The sequence below is a fragment of the Vigna radiata genome, chromosome 7, assembly GCF_000741045.1.
Source record: "Vigna radiata var. radiata cultivar VC1973A chromosome 7, Vradiata_ver6, whole genome shotgun sequence".
Classification (NCBI taxonomy): Eukaryota; Viridiplantae; Streptophyta; class Magnoliopsida; order Fabales; family Fabaceae; genus Vigna; species Vigna radiata.
The window spans coordinates 51,000,742-51,017,180 of record NC_028357.1 but is presented as its reverse complement, the minus strand read 5'-3'; the positions used below and the strand labels follow the sequence as shown (position 1 = coordinate 51,017,180).

At 33.8% G+C, this 16,439-nt stretch overlaps 2 protein-coding genes across 6 annotated transcripts; one reads left to right on the top strand and one right to left on the bottom strand.

The window, feature by feature from the left end:
* Positions 1-1,208: 1,208 nt before the first annotated feature.
* LOC106768344 (probable ADP-ribosylation factor GTPase-activating protein AGD14) lies at positions 1,209-8,622 on the top strand. The gene is made up of 15 exons (XM_014653438.2): positions 1,209-1,443; positions 1,893-1,999; positions 3,108-3,169; positions 3,569-3,656; positions 3,752-3,813; positions 3,884-3,977; positions 4,725-5,153; positions 5,572-5,887; positions 5,968-6,215; positions 6,304-6,471; positions 6,810-6,914; positions 7,022-7,105; positions 7,453-7,615; positions 7,707-7,752; positions 8,099-8,622. The coding sequence occupies exons 2-15, from the start codon at positions 1,901-1,903 to the stop codon at positions 8,235-8,237; spliced, it is 2,103 nt and encodes a 700-aa protein (XP_014508924.1). The 5' UTR covers positions 1,209-1,443; positions 1,893-1,900; the 3' UTR covers positions 8,238-8,622.
* A 767-nt stretch (positions 8,623-9,389) lies between these two features.
* LOC106768345 (probable serine incorporator) lies at positions 9,390-15,867 on the bottom strand. Of its 5 annotated transcripts, none has more exons than XM_014653442.2 (13): positions 15,783-15,867; positions 14,017-14,299; positions 13,397-13,470; positions 13,001-13,160; positions 12,867-12,891; positions 12,684-12,773; positions 12,018-12,189; positions 11,871-11,944; positions 11,581-11,650; positions 10,865-10,936; positions 10,653-10,789; positions 9,947-10,020; positions 9,390-9,803 (listed from the first exon to the last, which is right to left on the bottom strand). In XM_014653442.2, the coding sequence occupies exons 2-13, from the start codon at positions 14,207-14,209 to the stop codon at positions 9,748-9,750; spliced, it is 1,197 nt and encodes a 398-aa protein (XP_014508928.1). In that variant the 5' UTR covers positions 14,210-14,299; positions 15,783-15,867; the 3' UTR covers positions 9,390-9,747. The 5 variants fall into 5 exon arrangements, with proteins under 5 accessions (XP_014508928.1, XP_014508925.1, XP_014508929.1 ...); XM_014653439.2 differs by lacking the exon at positions 15,783-15,867 and adding an exon at positions 15,491-15,755; XM_014653443.2 differs by lacking the exon at positions 15,783-15,867 and adding an exon at positions 15,019-15,486.
* Between the last annotated feature and the right edge of the window lie 572 nt (positions 15,868-16,439).

Here is a 16,439-nt window from a genome sequence, read left to right as displayed (position 1 = left end):
CTTTTATATTATTTTAATAATTAGGAGTATTTTGGTAATCTTTAATTTCTACTAATTAAACAAATTTTTTAAATCTGTNACATCAATCAAATCCTACACTAATTTTCATAAACTTTACTTCCAAATCTACTCTCAATTACCCACAAATCCACTCAAAAAAACAACAAAAAAATTACCCTCAAATCCACTCAAATCCATTCAAATCATCTCCCCCAAATCATCTCCCCCAAATCACCTCAAAAAACAAAGCCTAAGTTATGCCATTCCTTAAATCGAGTTCATCATTTATGAGTCCAATTGTGTGTGTTACTCAATTTAATGGTGTTATATTTTAAAAGGTAAAATCTTACATTGTTTAATTATTATTTTTAATATAATTTATACATTCAACATGTTTTGTATATTTTAAAAGTGAATAATAAGGATTCGCAGATAAAGTTGAGAGTACCTACTCCCATCATCAATCACCATAATCTATCTCTTTCAAATGTAAGGACTAATTTACAATCTTGAAAATAACTATTAACTACATTCATAAAGAGATTAAGTGTGTATCTACACCTGCCTATAAAAAAGCACATATCGTTGCATTTTCACGTGTTCACTTCATACAAAATATTATATGCATTCAAATTATTTACACCTATTTTCGTTGATAAACACCAAGACAAAATAATTATTTATTTTGTTATTAAAATCTTTAGACTCACGTTAAAGATACCAATTAATAAATATTCATATATCTAGTTTCTTATGAAGAAATTGATTCTAAATTATGAATTTAACCATTTTTACACTAATAAAAAAAGTATACTAGGTTTGACTTGTAACGTAACTTTATATCAAAAATATCAAACATAAAAAGTAACTTAATTTTAAAATCAATTTTACTCACGTTTTACCACATTAAGGATTTCTAGGTATTCAATCGAAACAACGTTTGTATCGCATGACGTCGAAAGAAAATCTCCTAAATCCACGATACATTGTTTTTGTTTTTTTCTTTTTCAAAAAAAATCATATTATATGTATTTGTAAAACGAGAGGAGTGTGATGGTCAAGCATGTAATGGAATATAGAGTCGCCAAGTATGACCAGGCTGAAGACTGTTCTAACAAATTAAAAACAAACCGTAAAATGAATTCAACCTCCACACACAGCTGGAGGCTGTCCTAAAAAAATTAAAAATAAACTTTAAAAAATATAACAAACTTTTTTCCAATCAATTCTTCCTTTTTTCCTCTCTGTTCTCTCGGCTTCTTCTCTTTTCATGCTGTTTCGCAAATCTCTCTCAGCTCTGTATAAAGCTGTAACTGATTTCTCAATTCAGAAAGATCTCTTTCTCTTGCTCGCTCGCTCGCTCGCTCTCTCTTTCTCCTTTGAGCGCTGTAAGGTGCTGAAGTTCAAGACTCGTAACTGATTATTCTTCTGCTGCAAAATCAGGTTACTACTTCTCATTTCATTAATTTCCTTTTTCTCTCCGCATCCTTTCTCTTTCTTCAACTTTTAGGGTTTTCAAACAGTTTTCACTTCACAAGGTTGCTCACTTGAACGTTTTGCTCTTCTAGCCTAGTCCTCTACTGTCAGATCTACTGTTTTTGCATTATCGTTTATTTTAACGTCCTCTTTGCACTCTTCGCCGTTCTGTTGCTGATAAAATTGTTGCGTAAGGAATGGAATGTTCTAGATTATAGTTTTTGTTTATGTTCCGGAACATTCTAGAGGTTTTGCGGAGCTAACGCAGATGATCGTGATTTTGGATGAAAGCGTAGACAATTTTTTAGTTTATTGATTTGTAGCTTTTGGAGGAATCTGAATTTGTTTAATTGGATTTTGTTTATTTTCGTGAGGAATTGATGTTTATGTTTTGTATGCTGTAATGTGTGCAACAGAAGTGAAGATGGCTAGTCGACTGAAGGAAGATGAGAAAAATGAACGAATAATTCGAGGTCTTCTCAAACTCACGCCGAATCGGAGATGTATTAACTGTAACAGTTTGGTAGGATTTTTTTTTCCTCGCTCTCTTGATAATTATTGCCGTATTGAGTTACTGTTTGGTGATCTTTGTGCTAGTGAATTTTCTCACTTTGTATCGTGGATACATCAATTTAAAACGTGCAAAGTATAGTTAAGGTGAGGGACATTGATATGATCTACATTCAATGGTGATGTAGTGATTTCTCTTACTCTTCAAACCCCTAAGAATTTCGGTGCGAAATTGGGCGAGTGGCCTAAGGTCATTGATTTTATATTCACCTGAACTCTGTTATCACGTTGCTAGTTAATGGAAACAAAATGGTCTGACAGAAGGAATGAATTGGAGCAATGAGTTCTAGGCTCATTTGACTGTCTGCGAAACATTGCACACCTTACGTTATGGTGGAGAAAACACGATAGCAAAAAACTTAGTGCTTTTTGCTGACCAACTGTTAACAGATACTTGCATGACTAAATTTCTTATGGTATTTGGAAATGCTAGAGTGGATGGCACAAATGTATGATGTGTATGGCATGTCAACAATATGAAGTAGTGTTTGATTTGACTGTCGTACTGCAATTATTGAAAATTGTATCACAGTTAGATATTGTAATATTTTCAAGTGAGGCTTTATTCGGTAATAATATGTTCCTTTTTGGATTTTCAATATTAATCAAGAAACTTCCAAATTATCTACAAGCTTGTTCTGCGGTATGCCTTCATTATTATTGACTATAGATAAGATTTTGCAAAATGTGTCTGTAATTATTATAAAGATGTTGTGGGGAAACATTAGATGCGATCAGATTTCATCTAAAGTCATGGCTGTTCCCCCATTAAAATTGCCGTGGATGATAGCAGTATGCTTACCTACCAATAATCTCTGGATTCTAAGCAGAAAACGAATCTCAAATGGTGATAAATCTGATTATAAGATAGATAGGATGCGTTTGTTGGGCATGCTTATTATCGTTTTTAGACCTTGATATATGAGAGTTATCTCTATCAACTTTTATATTGTTGCTCTGATTGCATTCTTCTGGACCTTTTATAGAAAATTGTTGAATTTGATGTTAATGTTTGAGAAAAGGTGGTTTCATTGATACCTTTTTTCTTTCTCCATTGTTAGGGACCACAATATGTGTGCACAAATTTCTGGACGTTTGTATGCACTAGCTGTAGTGGAATACAGTAAGTACTTACAACCTTTCTGATTTCAATGATGTCGTAATGAATTGGCTTTGTGGATTGTTGAATAGATACTATTTGATGGACTCGAGTTTTCCATGTGCCTTTAGTTTACAGGCTTTCTATATCTTTTCCTCATGATCTTTTCTACACCCCACTAGCAATGAAGCTGGAATGTCTGTATATATACTTGATGCATTTTTCTTGTTCTTTTTAGTGTGTTGCTGTAATGCTGTTTTTGATGGATTGTAGTTCATAAATTATACACCTACAAAAGTCTGTTTTTTCTTTGGCAGATTGATACAAATTGTAATTTGTGTATAAATATTCTGCTGTAGCAGAGATAGCACAATGTTGATTCACTTTCCTTTCTTCTCAACTGCTTTTTCTTTTAATTTCTAGCCGAGAATTTACACATCGAGTAAAATCAATTTCAATGGCCAAATTTACTGCACTAGAAGTTAGTGCACTTCAGGAAGGTGGAAATCAGGTGTGAACTTTTTGTGCACTAAAGCTTGCTCTAGATATCTTGAGTCTCATGCTAAAATTTCTTAGGTTGTTTTTCATTATATCTAATATTTGCAGCGTGCAAAAGAAATCTATTTTAAAGAATGGGATCCACAACGTCATTCTTTGCCTGATAGCAGGTAAGCATGTGCTTGTTAGCTCTTTTGTTAATTGCAGACTGCATTATTCTGACTTGCATTCTGGTGCCAGCAATGTTGACAGGCTCCGGGATTTCATCAAGCATGTTTATGTGGATAGAAGATTCAGTGGTGAAAAGACCAATGATAAACCTCCAAGAGCCAAGGTACCAAAGTGTTTTCCTTTGGATTTACCATTTTAAGCAAATACAGAATAGTCTATCCCGAATTCAATTTTAACCCATGAGACATTGATGCATGACTCAAGTTCAATACGAATTTTAAAAGTAGTAGGAAACAATATATAAACACAGAATTGAAAACCAGAGTATATATGTGGTGTGGGTACCTCCCCTCCCCACTGACAAAAACAACGAAATTCTTGATTAAAAATAATATAAAAATTATTAAATATTCTTGTAGGGGTTCATAGATTTATGAACTTGGGTAATAAATTGCACAAAAAATAAATCCCTTTTTTGAATAAAAAAAACAGGCAAAAACACAAAAATATAGAAAAAAATAAACACAATTTATATATATTTGGTATATGTTTTCAAAATAAAATTTGCAAGTTGACAAAACAAAAGCTAAAGGTGATGTTTGAACAAAAATAAATTCCTTTTTTAAAGTTCTTATTTTTTTAAGAGGATTGGACAACGTGAATGTTTTATTATACATAAAAAATGAAGCTATCTTCTCTCGTTTTAAGTTTGCTCCGAAGTTTAAGATAGGTTGCACCTGTTTTTACCAATAAAGATGACTAGTCCAGTGCTGCTTTGTAGCCATACCGGAGCTGAAAAATTCTTTTTTTGAATCTGACCCATTCAGACGCATGTTGTTTGGATAGTCTAGTCAGCCATGTTGGGTATGCGTCTGTGCTTAATTGATTTAACTAGTACATTGTAATACAGGGTGACAAGGATGATTTCTATGAAAGCAAGAGGACAGAGACGTATCAAGGGGGACCTAAAAGCCCTCCTTATGAGGATCGTTACAGTGACAGGTCTAGTCCTGGTGGAAGAAGTCCGGGATATGATCAAGAAAATAGGCAATACGGTGGTGATTACAAGACAAGTCCTGGTCGTCCTCCTATAATCAATGATTGGCGTCGAGAAGAAAGATTTGGAGATGGACGGAAATATGAAGATAATAAAATATCCGATGGAAATCATAAGTGGGAAGGCCATTCTCCTGATCGAACCAAGGATTCAGGTTCTTCCAGCCCACCCATTGTCCGACCTGTTAGAGAGATCTTGGGAGAAAATGTAGTACCTCTTCGAATAAGTGAACCACCCAAAACAAACAGTGGTCTGGCTGCTAATGGCTCAACACTCACGCAGGTAGGTATTATTAATGGTGTTCCATCTACTTCAACCATAAGTGTTTAGAGTTAGAACAGTTAATTGGGGCAGTTACGATAAATAGTTACTAGAGGGTGTTCCTTAGGGGGTTTTATGAGGTAAGTAAATATAAGATGATGGAATTGAATTTGATTTAGATCAACACCTTCTTGTAAAACGAACAATGTTCTGTAAGCATCAAAAGAACATGGAAGTGACAATAAGCATAAACATCAACATGTTCATTTATTGTTTCTCTTATGAATCTATTTATGTGATGTGGTTCAGTATTTACTTTTTTTACTATGAATCTTGTGAGCTGATCTCCCCCTCTCCTCTCCCCCTTTTACCTTGTAAGTGTCCCAAAATTGGTTTTCTATGGAAAAAATATTATCATAATTGACTATTGTAATTACAGAGAACTGCATCTTCCAGTAGCTTAGCATCTAGCCATGGAACCCCAGTAGAAGTTAAGCCCGAGACTCTGAAGAGCCTTATTGATTTTGATGATGATCCTGAACCATCTGTTGCTCCAGCAATTCCTCAAGCCCATCAGACTGCTGTGGCTGAACTTGGGATGCCTGCAAATTCCAATGATAACAATTGGGCATCTTTTGATTTTGCTCCTGAGGCAAAAACACCTCATGGTCCTTCAAACGTTAATCCACTTGAATCTATGCTTACTCAATTGACAGGACCAGTATCTTTACCTTCTCAAGTTTCCCAAGCCCAAGGTGATCCCCATGTTACAATGCCTATTCCTAGGAGGTTAATGACAAAATTGTTATTCAGTGACTCCTCTTTTCTCCTGCAGGATCTGTGACGGGATCAACTCTTGCTGCTACTGCTGCTGGAGGTACAATTGCTAGCGGCTTCTCAACATTCCCACCCAGTGGTGCTTCAGTAACATCTTCCGGATTGATAACAGCTTCAACTCTGAATAATGCTGGACAGTGGGCTAGTTTGCAGTATCAGCAACAGCAACCTTTGTTTGCCGCAGCTGCTAGTCAGCCTTCTATTCAACAAGCTACACCACCAGTCGGTGGAGCTTTGAATAATCAGGTTTGTCTTATTGTGTAATTATCTCAAATGTTCTGTCTGTTAATTTAGATGTGGTATTTGTTCACCCTGTCTGAGAAATTTCTTGCAGCCCTGGACTATACCCTCGGTACCATCAGTACAAGGGCATCATCCAAACACAGTAATGCCCCATGCGTCGCACCTTGTCCCAAAGTCTGCCAATGAGGCTAAATCCAGTGTTGTTTTACAATCGTCTACAGTAGACATGAAGCCAAGTGGAAGAAGTGAACTTCCGGAGGTATTCTTCACTTCATATTTTATTCCATGAATCTTGCGGAAAAGTGAGTAATGAAATTAATACAAAGAGGAATAATAAGTAGGAAGAGGAAATTAGTTCTGTACACTACTCTAGGCCTGAAAAATAAGGAAGGATTCTTTCCTATAAAGGTATCTAATCTAAAAGCAGAATGAATAAAATCGGATCCTAATTACACCAAATCGAATGTATATGATTTTGATTGATTTCTTTAGATCAAATTAGTAATTATGATTTCTTTCCTTAGTTCTACACATCTATGCCATGCAGACTATTTTGTGTGTCTATTATTTACCTTAGGGGAGTCGTGATAATTGCAGGATCTATTCACAGTTAAATATTCATCCTTGCCTGCTCCAGTCCCAGGTTGGCAAATGGGTCTACCACCTAGCATGGGTATTTCAATTCCATACAATAATGTGGCGGTACTATTACAATCCAAATTTTGAGTTTGTAACTTTATCATAAACTGTTTGTACTTGCAAGTACTGTGGTATGATCATATCTCATAAATTTCTTCTCTCTGTTACAGCCCATTCCAAGTTTTCCACAGGCATCAAAATCAAAAAATCCATTTGATGTCCATAACGAACCTACTCCAGTTCAAGCCCCAACAGTATGTGATTTTCATTGATATACTAGTGCCTGTTCCTAGTAAATATACTATTGATCCTATTTTCTGTAGAACATACGAGAGTATTGTAATAAACATTTAATATTTAACGTGGGTTGGATTTATCCATTATTTAGCTATTAACTCAATGTATTTTTTCATCTTTATATTACTTTAGTCTGCATCTCTTTTAGGTGCTCATGAATTCGTTTACTATATTTTTCTCTAATCACCTGACTTTGGAAATACTGGAAAATTGAAATTTGATATGCTGACTTTCTATTATGCTAAGTTACTAATTAATTGCTCGTTTGGGTTGATGCTCTAAGATCGGTGTTCCTTGGTTGCAGTTTCCTTCCATGTCATCTCTGCAAGGTGTTCTGCCAATACATTCAGCTACAATGCACTCTTCAAACATGGGTAATCCATCTCTTGCCTGGAATCCGTCCTCATCATCATATGCATCAGTGCCGCCTCCTCAAGCACAAACCCTTGCACCCGCAATTGGACCAGGTAATTCTATTACTATTTCCTCAATCAGCTACTTCATCCCAGGGCAATTGGCTCTTTATCTGTACTTACCTTCACCATGTTAAAATCTCAGGGGCATACATGGGACAACAAATGGTCTCTAACATGCCAATGCCAAGGTAACTAATTGTTCTTTAGTCTTTTGAATATTTACTGTTTTGCATGGGGTGCGGTAGTTATTTCTTTTCTCTTGGAAATATTTTTTGGGTCAAATAATTCGTAAAATGTTCCATGTTGAAAAAATGAAGCTAATCCTGTATTCATTAATAAACTATCATACTTTAGCATCGCATTTTCTCGGCCCTCAGCTGTGGTGTCTTGAGTGTGCTGCTACAAGTATTGGTGTGAATACTAAAAATTGAGTTTAATATTATTTGTGAAGTAATATAGGAAAGAGACAATTTATCGGCTGTGCCATTACTTTCCTTTCTCCTTTCCACTTAAGATTTATAATTGAATATGTAGGCATCAAGGATTTGGGAATTTTACTACTGAGGGAACTGCTTTTGGCTTCTCAAATTCAGATCAGCAGCTGAGTGGTAATAGGTTGTCAACTGCTGTTACCCCAAACAACTTCCAGGCAGGAGGAAACCCTTTCGGATGATCTTAAGTTTTTCTCTTCTTGCACCACCCTTTTTTAGTCATGCATCAATGTTTTGCACCCTGTACAAATATAGTTGAAGTTTCTGTCGTTTGTCGATCGAAATGAAACACATGGAGAGATTTATGGTCGGTCGCCACACGCCCGTGGTTCGAATTAAAATATTTGCGCTTGGCCTTGTAAATTTGTTTTTTTGTTACAGGAATGAAGGCAAAGTCTGCCCCTGGAGATAAAGGTGCTCCTAATATTATTTTTCATATTTTCTTGTATTATTTTGTAATCACATAATTTTTGTAAGGTCGTTCTATTCGTTGAGGTACGTGAAATCTCCCTGTTAAATAATTTTCAAGTTTGAGTTCTATGCCTCTCCGTTTATTGATTTTTCTTATGCCTGGTTGTGGTTGTGGTTGATTTTTTTCCTTTTGCATTATGCTGCATAAATGTTACATTATCGCCGCAGTACATAATCTTAAATTTTATGCTTGATACAGGTCAAATATTTAGTGAATTGGTCTATGTATAAAAAGTGACTTTGATAAAAATGAATGGGAAATAAAAATTTTCAACTCTCGTCAAGCCGAAACATGAAAATTTAACTGGGTGGGATCGACAACTCACCATCTTTTGGGTCCTTTTGAGTAGGTATTTTCTTCTTCTTCAAGTCTTGTACTTTCTTTAAAGCATTTACTACAATACTTTGTCTATTAAATACAAACTTTTTTTAAATATGTTGAAAATCTTTAGGATCCGTTTTCGAATAAGTTCCATAATAGTTCATTCAGTAATACAATCTAGATTAGTCGGTTTTAGAAGTTTATAATTATTGTTTTAATAGATTAAGTAATTGGAACAATCTTTTCAAATTGTATCTTAGATTACGTATTTAATTTTAGTATTATGTAATCTAGAATTTCTACTACCAAGCTTTCTTTCTGCAACTTTTAGCGAATTTCATTTCATCATAATAACAAAATTATAGTCTATTAATATTTGTTAATGATATTGGAAAGAAATAAGTAATTACATTTTTTATTCAGTTAGTAATAGAAGTGATAAATTGTTTAGGGAGAAGTTCTTAGTTGATTACTGTTTGTGAGGGAAATATGTTGATTACTTAAGGTAGAAGAGTAATTGCTACGGTTACAGGGTGTAAGAAAAAAAATAATAAAAAATATTTAAAATTTTAATCCACGTGTCAGGCTTTGATTGATGGGCACCAAGTGAAACAAAGTTGGGAGTGGTGATTTCAATCCCATCCCTTGGATTATATATATTGTACCAACCCAAGCAGCATATGTGCATTGGTGCCAGATCCATTGCTTCTGTATAATGCCCACTCAAAAAGAATGGTTTCTGCCAGAGAATTCCTTGGTTTTGGAATAGCAATTCTTTTTCCTATCTGAAAGCTGGAGGAGTCTCACTGCATGTACATCTGAGATATGGAACTATCTGAAGATCGTAATTCTAGAAAAAGAATATATCAAAACTAGAATGGTTTATGTTTCTGACGTTCTCAGGTAGAATCAATACGTCTGATATTCCGTATGATTGGGGCTATCAGCATCCACACTGCCAAAAGACACAAGTATTTTTCGTTGAGGATCAATTGTTCAAGAATGATAGGAAAGAGTTATTGATAACACAATGTTTATGTTTAGATAAAATTCAGATCTTCATGCCAGACCAAACTTGGTTTTACTAAAAATACTTACAGTATACGCAGACTGCCAACCATTCATTTACTATTTTTACCCAGGTGCTGGTCCAACCCACATCAATTGTCCATCTGCACAAGAATAAAGGTATTAAATCTAATGAAATTGCTATAACATGTATGAACTTGCTGCTAGCACTAAAAATGAGTAACTAAACAACTTTGGCGATCAGTGAAAACATATTTGATTGTTATAAATTAAAAAAATAAATTTTAAACTTTATTCAATTTTATAAAATCACAATTTATAAAGTAAAGTTTAAATTGATTTTATTTCTAATCATATAGTTCCAACATTATATTAGAAATGTACTTCTATAAGATTTACAAAATAAAGCTATAATTTTTAATTAAAAATAACGGTTAAGATTCAAACATTTCACCCTTTGTTATATATGTATCTGTATTTAATTACAAAATCTGAACCTAAATGAGTAGGTGGACTATCTCAAATTAAAACTCAGTGTGTCAGGTCCAGAACGACAATGTCATGCAAATAAGAATACTTTAAAATTTAACGGGGACCAATTTTTTTGTGTTCTATGGTATTTCTTTTATGTATACGATTATCTGCCGATTATCAAGTTGAAATTCAATTCCTTTGTTTGCGCATGATTTTTTCTCTTGGACAGAAAAACAAGAAAACCCAGTAAGATGCAAGGTGATATAATATGAACAACAAAAGGAGGAGAGGAGACCCATACTTTCTCATAGAATGATGACTATTCCACCCAATCAATAGCATAGCAAAATACATTGCTCCAGTGGCAAAGACAAAATGGAAGAAGCCATAGCCATAAGGTACATCATCCTCTGCTGGCGGTGTATTGTCCTTCTTGAGCTGCAGGGATCTGTTAGATATCTATTGAGAATATAATGTTAAAAAATCAAGCTAAACTAAGAGTTTGTAATTTACCTGGAAGCAGTTGGAGTCTATGCCTGTTGAAAATGTCGCAATAACGATTGCTAGTACTGCAACAACAAAGCTCTGTCGACAATAGCAATCGACATAGGTCAACCAACCCATAATAAGTAATCAGGGTTAAAGACTCAGAAGGTTTAAAAATTAATTACAAAGCATCATAAAAAAGATACGATGATATTTCGTCTTTACGAGTTTAAATATTTTCATAATAGACGAAACAGTGATTAATATTTTCTGGGAATAGTATTAGTTTGTTCCTGGCTTTTATTAAATTAAATGAAAATATGTATTTATGAAGAAAAAAGTTAATTTCACAGGTCATAAAAAAAACACATTCATTTCACACGATATTTAATAATATAATAATACAATTATGATTTTAAATTAAAAAATAATATAATTACAATTAAAATATTATTATTTATGCGTGTTATATGAAAGTTTTTATCAGTATTCCCGTGTCAAATTACCACAACCCATTTATAAATGTACATAAAACTTGGCTATAGACTCGAAGTCGAATATAGAACAGACATATATATATATATATATATATATATATATATATATATATATATATATATATATATTTGTAAGTTCATGGTTTAAAGAGATATCCTAATTTATTTGACTCTTCAAAATTCAATGAAGCAAGAATAGTTATATATTACTCTCCAAAACGCAGAATAGAAGTAGAAGCATATTACAATGATGCTTAGCCAGTCTGTTTTTGTCGTAGAGTCAGACTTCCAGATGCAGTTTCCTCCTGCAGGTTCACTGCATTAAAAAATACTCTAAAGCTCAAAGCCAATAGAAATAAAAACAGGAAGTTAAGAGGGGTTGCATAAACTTAAATGAATAAAAATTAAAAGACTATGAATCGTGTTACTCGCATGCCTTCTTTGGTAGATAACACTATTAAACAATAGGACTAAATGCTTTGGACAGCAACATCGATACTAATCCAAAATTATCAAGCAAAGATTGGTAGGCTTGCCTTCTAATGGCGCACCAACAAAGGAAGACAACATAAAGTCCCATCAGCCCTGGAGTTAGAATGCCAGCATCAACCTATTGCAGATATAGTTAGAAATTCCACATCAAATCTTGCATGATGAAGTGAATTGAGCTAGGAAAATCTTACTTTTGGGTGCAGAGACACACTTGTCATAAGTTGGAGAAGTACTAAGGTCCAACTAATGAAGAAAATGTTGAGGAGGCAAGATGGCTTTGGTGCATACCAAATGTACATCAAAATGATCCCCACCAAACAGACAACATATGCAGTCGTCGCAAACAACATCACATGAATTCGGCTGCATGATAATTGATGATTAAGCACATAAACATTTACAGAATGTTGAATCGTATCCCTGATATTATCTTTAAATAAACTGATCAACTTGTTTGAAACCACTTCAATGTTTTACAAGACCAGACGGGATAAATTGCACAAGCACAATTTTCGGGTTGTTGCCCCACTTCTGGCTACACAAGTTGCTAAATTGCTAAGATAACTAGATAAGCTAGAACACACTCGATCAAACAATAACTGGTTATCCCACTCTGGACTCTTGAGTTCCTTTGATGCTAATTAAAAGTTGATAAGGATTTAGAAAATCAAGATTTTTTCCCCTAGTATATCAGCACAACAATCAACTATTCAATATCCGAAAACAAATGCGCATTCCTTGCTGAATCGTTAAATAAAAAAACTACGAAAACTTATATAGTTACAATTTTCTCAAGCCAATTGTTCGTGTTCAGGATGCATGCGTTTCTGTTAGTTCTTTAACTGATAAAATCTTACCATCTTGCTGCAAATTTTTCGGACTCACAGCAATCATTCAGCCATGTAATGAAGCTGATAATGCTTATTAGTTGGATAAGAAGGAAAACCCTGAAAAAGGAATTCAGCAATATTTTGAATATTCATAGATGACTGTAGAAAGAATGGCAAGACTAAATTATTTGTAAGAGGTTAAAAATGTACCCTGCACCAAAGTGAGCCACATCCCCTGCCAAAAGAATTCTATCAGAGGAATGACAAGTTTATAATAACTACGTTTTGATACTTCAGAGAATGAATTAATTCTAGGAGGCTTGATGCAAATACAACTTACTAACCGTAAATCTGTATAAATTCAGAAGGGAGTAAAAATGGGATGATAGTCATGACGACCCAGAGAGCAATCTTGACCGACCACCATCCAGAGTGCCATGTATCTCTCACATCGTTCAGTTTAGAAGTGCGAGCAGTTGACAAAAACATTATGATAAAAAATATCTAAACTCGGGTTAAGGTTCATTTTAAATAGTATTGGACTATTCCATTGGCCTAAGATAAAGTTACATAATTATGACATAACTCTTTGTCAATTCATCAATTTCTAATTTACTTTTTTCCACCTAGCATAAACAAACTTAAATCATTGATTAATCAAATTACTACTGATTTCCTTTCTACAAACCTTACTCAAAGCCTTTACCGACAATTGTCATGCGTATAATTGGAAAGGATACAAAGCAACCTAAGCTCACTCGTAAAACACCTTCAGCATCCAAACAGTCTTTTCCACCATTGCATCCTTTTAATCCTGTAGGCTCAATATATTAGATTTTAAGCATCGCATGAAAATAGTATGCTTAAACGTAAACAGCTTTAAATGGAGGGAACACAGTCTCAGTAGTCCCGAGAGTGTACACGAGGTGTGTGCCAAAAACTTTCTCTCGGTTGAATTGAATGATTTGCTAACATTTAAGAAGTCCAACTTACTAAATAGAAAGATAAATAGGTATTTTTTTCTGTTCTGAATTTATAAATGCTTATTCCACTTTGATCATAAAAAGTTGTATATTGAATATATATACCAAAGTACATTGTGCATTACTGAATATTTTTCATATCATCTGATTGATCTTTATAAAATAATGCATGCATTCAGACAAGATATCAGATTTACAGGTTAAGATGGTGAATCTTCAGGGAACCAATAGCCATTAGAAAGAAGAAAACAATCAATTCTTAAAAATAAATAGAAGTTTTAAGCATAGGTGCTGGATCTGAAAGAAGCATTAGAAAACTAAATGCTATGGCGGTGGGATGCAAAAATTTACCACTTTGAGGATTTAAGAAATCTTACTCTTCATTTCTGTTAAAGCACCACGACCATAGTCCCGGGCAGCCCATGCTAGAAGATTTGACACAAGAAAAATCAACGCATAGGCATATCTTGCCATCCATGGATTGGATGCATTTCTGAATTGACTGAACCACGAAGAATCCTTGGATATGATACGCCTCTCGTTACCACTGTTACTTTCCCCAGCTTCCATCTCTTCTACACAAAATTGCTAAGCAGAACATGAATGGGACACAGAAGAATGGGAGTCATTCCTTTATGATCATCTATTCCATTCCCTGTACTGCATTATTTTTCAGAAAAAGACTCACCTTTGTCATTGTAGCTCCATTACTATTTTAACTAATACTTAAATGAAATAATAGAAGAACTTAAATCTTGGGGGGACGTTTGGGTAGCTTTCTGGGTCAAATTTAACTTATGGTTTTGTTTTTTCTCTTTGGTAGTGAATAGTGATAGTCATTTCATTTCACTTGTCCTGCATGTCATTACATTTTTCGGCCAACAATTACCTACCAATCATCGTAGAATAAATTCTAATTCCGACAGTTTAAATCGTACCTCAAATGTCTTTCATTATAATTCCTCAACTCTTTATAGCTATCAATAATAAAGTGAACAGACCGTAGTGATAACTCTCTCTCCACCCCTGAAAATAATACTAACCGCACTCATGCTCCCACACTGAATTGGATGGCCCGATTTAATTTCAAGTTCCCAATTACAAGCAGTTGCATAGATCATGAACGTGACAAGAATGCGTTTCGTAAAAACGCATCAAACTAGAATTTATTACTCAAAACCGACTTTAATGTCCTAGTATTATCTCAACAAAAACGCATTATAAAAATATATCCTCTAAAAAAGCAAAACAAGGAAAAAAAAAAGAAAGGAAAAAAACACTATAAGTTCTGAGAAAACACAATAAGTATTTAAATTTTTTAAAAAATGTCAGGATGAGAAATTAAAAATTAAAAAGAAAAAAAAAAAAAAAAAGCGAACCTCAATTATCAGTGCTAGATTTTTTTTTTCTTTTTCAATTATTTGCAGTTGAGTGCACTGCAGTGATTCTTTTTTCCTTTACCTCGAAGTAAGCTTCTAAACTTCGCTCAATGTCGTTCCTAATTTTCTCGGCAAACAAACACCAAAACCATCGATCACGCATAAGCATTCCGCAGATTCTACGCGGAAAGAAATGCCTACAAACTCTTCGAAACAGAAGATAGAAGAAAATGGAAATCATGACATAAACGTGATCCAGCAAAAACACAGCCAAAAAAAGTGACAAAAACAGAGCGAGAGCAACAGTGTTTTCTATTCTTGAGAGGCAACATTCACATCATAATGCATATAGAATAAACTATCGAATCCTGAAAGAAGTAATCGAAGGCTTTCAAGTTGCAACTCGAACTGAGAAACCGGAAATCGCTTCATGCAAAAGCGAGGGATCTAAGAAAGGAAGAAATGCAAGTACCTGAGAGAAGAGAAGAAGAAGAAGATCAAAACAATGACGAAGAGGACGCAGATCTAGTTAAGAGCGAACACTGAAACACTCTTTCCTGTAGAATCTCGCTTTCATTCGCTATTCTGTTTTAGTTTTTGGTTTCTCTCTTTCGAGAGAGAATTAAAGAAGAAAACGAAAAATGAGAAAGCGATGATAGCGCGCTTGCTTTGCTTTGGCTTGCTTTTCTTGTTCTTCTTTTGGTTGTTAAAATTAAAAATGGCCTAAAGATGAGATGAGAGAGTTTGCTTTTCGCAGCTTTTACCTTTTTTTCCCGCCGTTAAGCCTTCTCTTTCCTTCTCCAACGGATTACAGGTTGGTGTTCCTTTCAAGGATTCATTTCATTTTTTTATTTTTTATATATATATATTTCTAACTCACTCTTCTAAAGTTATAATTTAATATTACATCACCAAACGCATTTCTCGAAACCCAATCTTGAAAAAACTTTAGTATATTAAAATTTACCAAGAAAAAAAAAAATCTGTCTCCTCGAATACGTGGATCAGATGAACAATATAATATTAAGGGTGTTGACTATTAGTTGAGCAAATGATTTTAAAAAGTGAATAATGTAAATTATAAAGTTTAATCAATATAAAAATTGTTTAATATTTTAAATAATCAAGAAAAAGTACACAAGTGCTTAGATACCTGTTTCCTTTATTCATTTAGTTTAAAGTTAAATAAATTCGGTGAATTTTTTCTTTTAATAATATTTTTTTTAAATAAATAGATTTTAACCATTGTTACGAATATGTTGACGTTATAAAAAATTTTATCAACTATTTATTAAAAAAATAATAAATATAAAATACGAGAACCACGCCAAATTTATAATAAAAAAATTACAATTTACGAAATATAGAAAAACTTATATCTATTAGTTTTCATTGAATTAACATTATAAGATTGAGAAGTT

What these genes read in the sequence shown, in the direction of transcription:
- LOC106768344 (XM_014653438.2), top strand. Translation starts at nt 1,901, where the DNA reads ATGGCTAGTCGACTGAAGGAAGATGAGAAAAATGAACGAATAATTCGA. An exon ending in TCAAGTTTCCCAAGCCCAAG is followed by an intron (nt 5,888 to 5,967) that starts GTGATCCCCATG and finishes TTTCTCCTGCAG; the next exon opens with GATCTGTGACGGGATCAACT. An exon ending in TTCCATACAATAATGTGGCG is followed by an intron (nt 6,915 to 7,021) that starts GTACTATTACAA and finishes TCTCTGTTACAG; the next exon opens with CCCATTCCAAGTTTTCCACA.
- LOC106768345 (XM_014653442.2), bottom strand. Translation starts at nt 14,209, where the DNA reads ATGGAAGCTGGGGAAAGTAACAGTGGTAACGAGAGGCGTATCATATCC. An exon ending in TGTTGGTGCGCCATTAGAAG is followed by an intron (nt 11,651 to 11,870) that starts GCAAGCCTACCA and finishes TTTTTAATGCAG; the next exon opens with TGAACCTGCAGGAGGAAACT. An exon ending in TAGACTCCAACTGCTTCCAG is followed by an intron (nt 10,790 to 10,864) that starts GTAAATTACAAA and finishes AGATCCCTGCAG; the next exon opens with CTCAAGAAGGACAATACACC.